The sequence below is a fragment of the Hemiscyllium ocellatum genome, chromosome 38, assembly GCF_020745735.1.
Source record: "Hemiscyllium ocellatum isolate sHemOce1 chromosome 38, sHemOce1.pat.X.cur, whole genome shotgun sequence".
NCBI lineage: Eukaryota > Metazoa > Chordata > Chondrichthyes > Orectolobiformes > Hemiscylliidae > Hemiscyllium > Hemiscyllium ocellatum.
The window spans coordinates 40,097,635-40,102,634 of record NC_083438.1 but is presented as its reverse complement, the minus strand read 5'-3'; the positions used below and the strand labels follow the sequence as shown (position 1 = coordinate 40,102,634).

General features: G+C 57.7%; 1 protein-coding gene across 1 annotated transcript in view; it reads right to left on the bottom strand.

The window, feature by feature from the left end:
* bcl3 (BCL3 transcription coactivator) overlaps positions 1-5,000 on the bottom strand; it is a 65,821-nt gene that overhangs the window by 12,620 nt on the left and 48,201 nt on the right. The window contains exon 4 of the mRNA XM_060852498.1: positions 1-97. This exon is cut by the window's left edge and continues 108 nt beyond it. Within this exon, the coding sequence (XP_060708481.1) occupies positions 1-97 (97 nt within the window). The remainder of the gene's footprint in view (positions 98-5,000) is intronic.

Genomic DNA, 5,000 nt, shown 5'->3' with positions numbered 1-5,000 from the left:
GCCCGTTGCGATCGAGGAGGGAGGCCGACGCTCCGTTGGTCACTAACGTCCGCACGACATTGAACTGTTTTGTGATGACGGCCAAGTGTAAGGGAGTCTACCGAAGAGAGAGAGAGAGAGTTGGATCCGTCAGTACAGCAATACACCCCCCAGCACACCTCCCCCCCACTCATTACCAGGACCCAAGCCATCCCAGTGTTGACCGTCGTAGCCATGGTGACGTTAACCCCTGCACAGCAAGATCCAATTGCGACCAGCACAAAGGCCCAATCGAAACAGATTCCTGGATGTCAGAGATTTCAGATGAACACACTGTGTAGGAACTCCAATCCATCCACCCCCACCCCCCCTGAACGCACCAATTCACCCCACCCCCACCCCTCTCCCCACCCCACACACTGCCTCCCCCAAACGCCTCTCCCTTGCCCATTCAGGTTCAATGTGGGACCACCCGCAGCTTTCTGCTTCCGCCAGCGGGGGCGCAGGAGAGCTTCGGTTACACTAAACAGCGGCACTGACAGTGCGGCACTCCCTCAGTACTGACCCTCTGACAGCGCCCACTCCCTCAGCACTGACCCTCCGATAGTGCCCACTCCCTCAGCACTGACCCTCTGACAGCACCCACTCCCTCAGCACTGACCCTCCGACAGTGCACACTCCCTCAGCACTGACCCTCCGACAGTGCGGCACTCCCTCAGCACTGACCCCACCGACAGTGCGGCACTTCCTCAGCACTGACCCTCCGACAGTGCACACTCCCTCAGCACTGACCCTCCGACAGTGCGGCACTCCCTCAGCACTGACCCCACCGACAGTGCGGCACTTCCTCAGCACTGACCCTCCGACAGTGCCCACTCCCTCAGCACTGACCCTCCGACAGTGCGGCACTCCCTCAGCACTGACCCTCCAACAGTGAGGCACTCCCTCAGCACTGACCGTCCGACAGTGCGGCACTCCCTCAGCACTGACCCTCCGACAGTGCGGCACTCCCTCAGCACTGACCCTCCGACAGTGCAGCACTCCCTCAGCACTGACCCTGAGAGTGCTGTGTTGTGTTTGGGATTGTTGTCTCCGCTGGGAGAGGAGAGACTGGAGTTTTCCGGACATCGGCAATGTCCCATCATTCCTCACGGGAGGACTGTTGCAGACGGGAATTGTTATTGAGACTTCAGCAGCAGTTTCCAATTCAGAATTGGAATGGCTCTCTCTCTCTTCCCTTTCAGTCACAAAAGTACCTTGGCGCTTTACCAACACCCCACGCTTATTTTTCTCGAAACATCGCTGCCTTCGAATTATAATGAGGGAAATTTTCCCTCTATGTTACTCTATCAGCACCTGAGGAGACCAGTGACTTCCTCCCGATCTCAAACCATCGCACTTCCCTGCGGACCCACGGAACCGCTGTCGTTCCTCGTTCTCCACCAACCCCCCCTGCAGCCGCAACAAACACCCAGCTGCATTCATGTGGCGCCCTGCACTGTATTTGAGCATCGCCCCACCGCTCGCTGCGGCACTACTCCCACTGCATGCCCAGGGATATATTCGGGACGGGATGCTTTGGGAAGGGCTGAGGGGGTGTCTTACGGGTGGGGAGAGAAAGAGAGAGAGAAAGTGAACGAGAGAGGGAGAGGGTGAGAGATGGGGTTCCTCAGCTGACTGGTCCCCAGTGTGAATCGGGGGGAGGCTCCACCAGCTTGGGTTGGAGGGGGTTACAGAGATAGGGAGGGGGTGTAGGGGCTGGAGGGGGTTACAGAGATAGGGAGGGGGTGTAGGTGCTGGAGGGAGTTACAGAGATAGTGAGGGGGTGCAGGGGCTGGAGGAGGGTACAGAGATAGGGAGGGGGTGTAGGGGCTGGAGGGGGTTACAGAGATAGGGATGGGGTGTAGGGGTTGGAGGGGTTACAGAGATAGGGAGGGGGGTAGAGGCTGGAGGGGGTTACAGAGATAGGGAGGGGGTGTAGGGGCTGGAGGGGGTTACTGTGATAGGGAGGGGGTGTAGGAGCTGGAAGGGGTTACAGAGATAGGGAGGGGGTGTAGGGGCTGGAGGGGGTTACAGAGATAGGGAGGGGGTCTAGGGACTGGAGGGGGTTACAGAGATAGGGTGGGGGTGTAGGGGCTGGAGGGGTTACAGAGATAGGGAGGGGGTGTAGGGGCTGGAGGGAGTAACAGAGATAGGAAGGGGGTGTAGGGGTCGGAGGGGGTTACAGAGATAGGGTGGGGGTGTAGGGGCTGGAGGGGTTACAGAGATAGGGAGGGGTGTAGGGGCTGGAGGGGGTTACAGAGATACAGAGGGGGTGTAGGGGTCGGAGGGGGTTACAGAGATAGGGAGGGGGTGTAGGGGCTGGAGGGGGTTACAGAGATAGGGAGGGGGTGTAGGGACTGGAGGGGGTTACAGAGATAGGGAGGGGGTGTAGGTGCTGGAGGGGGTTACAGAGATAGGGAGGGGGTCTAGGGACTGGAGGGGGTTACAGAGATAGGGAGGGGGTGTAGGGGCTGGAGGGAGTAACAGAGATAGGGAGGGGTGTAGGGGCTGGAGGGGGTTACAGAGATAGGGAGGGGGTGTAGGGGCTGGAGGGTGTTACAGAGATAGGGAAGGGGTCTAGGGGCTGGAGGGTGTTACAGAGATATGGAGGGGTGTAGGGACTGGAGGGGGTTACAGAGATAGGAAGGGGGTGTAGGTGCTGGAGGGGGTTACAGAGATAGGGAGGGGGTGTAGGGGCTGGAGGGGTTTACAGAGGTAGGGAGGGAGTGTAGGGGCTGGAGGGGGCTACAGAGATAGGGAGGGGGTGTAGGTGATGGAGGGGGTTACAGAGATAGGGAGAGGGAGTAGGGGCTGGAGGGGGTTACAGAGATAGGGAGGGGGTGTAGGGGCTGGAGGGGGTTACAGAGATAGGGAGGGGGTGTAGGTGATGGAGGGGGTTACAGAGATAGGGAGGGGGTGTAGGGGTTGGAAGAGGTTACAGAGATAGGGAGGGAGGTGTAGGGGCTGGAGTGGGTTACAGAGATAGGGAGGGGTGTAGGGGTTGGAAGAGGTTACAGAGATAGGGAGGGGGTTGTAGGGGCTGGAGTGGGTTACAGAGATAGGGAGGGGGTGTAGGTGCTGGAGGGGGTTACAGAGATAAGGAGGGGGTGTAGGCGCTGAAGGGGGTTACAGAGATAGGGAGGGGGTGTAGTGGCTGGAGTGGGTTACAGAGATAGGGAGGAGGTGTTGGGGTGGAGGGGTTGACAGAAATAGGGAGGGTGGTACAGAGATAGGGAGGGGGTGTAGGGACTAGAGGGGGTTACTGAGATAGGGAGGGGGTGTAGGGGCTGGGGGATCTTATCAATCTGTGAAGGGGGTTGTGGGGGATTCTAACACAGGGGTCCCCCTTTTCTGAGGCAAATCCTTGTCTCTCGCTCAACTCCTTCGCTCTCTCCTCATCCCCGTCTGTGTTCCTGTTGTCTCCCCTCATGTTGGAATCCGTTTTGGACCCGGGAAATGCACTTGGTCAGGGACGCGAGTCTCTGGCCCGGTCAGTATTTATTGCCCCGGGGGGGGGGGGGGCGGGTAGTTCAGGTGGCTGGGGGCTCTGGAGTCACCTGTAGGCCCAGACCAGGACAGGATGACAGATGTCCTTCCCTGAGTGAGGCAGGTGGCAGTTCATTGGGAAAGAGAGAGTGAGGGGTTTTGTCCAGGGTCGCCCCCCCCCCCCCCAGTGGGTCCACCCAGCGATCACAGCCCCCAACATTTGCAAACACCCCTCCCCGATGTCACCGTCCTGTCTGAGGAACGTTCGGACGTTCGGATCTGGGGAAGGAGGGCGATCAGGTCACAGACGCTGCCATCGCTCCCCTCTGTACACAGCCAGGTTACCGGCGAGGTTGGGTCCCAGAGTCCTCCAGCTCAGAAACAGACCCTTCGGCCCACCCAGTCCGTGCTGACCCTGACCCCAGCTGCCTGCTCCTGGCCCACAACCCTCTGAACTTTGCCTGGTCATGCACTAAATTCTCTTAAAACATTTTCTTTGAACCCACATCCACCACTTCCTTTAGCAGCGCATTTCACACACAAACTCAACCTCGGTGGCTTTGTGAAATCTTTGCCCCATCACCTTCAAAATATGTCCCTCGTCTTCAAATCTCCCATCCTCAGGAGAAGAGGCCTGCTATTTTCTTTATCTATCCCCCTCATGGTTTTATAAACCTCTATAAGGTCACCCCTCAGCCTCCGACGCTCCGGGGAAAACAGCCCCAGCCTATCCAGCCTTTCGTTATAACTCCAACCCTCCCATTCCCGGCAACATCCTGGGAAATCTCTCCGGAACCCTCCCCAGTTTAATAATATCCTTCCTATAACAGGGAGACCAGAACTGGACACAGTATTCCAGAAGGGACCTCCCCAATGTCCTGTACAACCCCAACATGACGTTGGGATATCCAGAATCTCCAAGGCTGAGGTGGAGAGAATAGTTTGGATCGGGTCGATGAGGGACACACACTGTTCCCAGGGGGAGGAGGGTCAGTTACCACACAGAGACAGGTTGGATTGACAGGAAAAGGACCCAGAGGGAGGGGGGCACAGGCGGAGAATTTGATTCCCAATGCTGCAGGACTCAAAGGGAGCAGATTCAACAGGAATCTTGGAGAGAAAAGACTGAAGTAAGAGCAATGGAAGCAGAGATTCCTAATGGTGTGGATTGGCCCATCATTCCAAGAACATACCATCCAATCGCTGGGACGCTGCATTTCCCACAGATGATCCACCCTAACCTGCACATCCCTGGGCACTACGGGACAATTTCCCATGGTCAATCCACCCTAACCTGCACATCCCTGGGCTCTATGGGACAATTTCCCCATGGCTAATCCCCCTAACCTACACACCTTTGGACTGTGGGAGGAAACCGGAGCACCCGGAGGAAACCCACACAGACACGGGGAGAATGTGCAAACACAGTTACCCGAGGTTGGAATCGAACCCGGGCCCCTGGAAGTGGGAGGCAGCAGTGCTAACCACTGAGC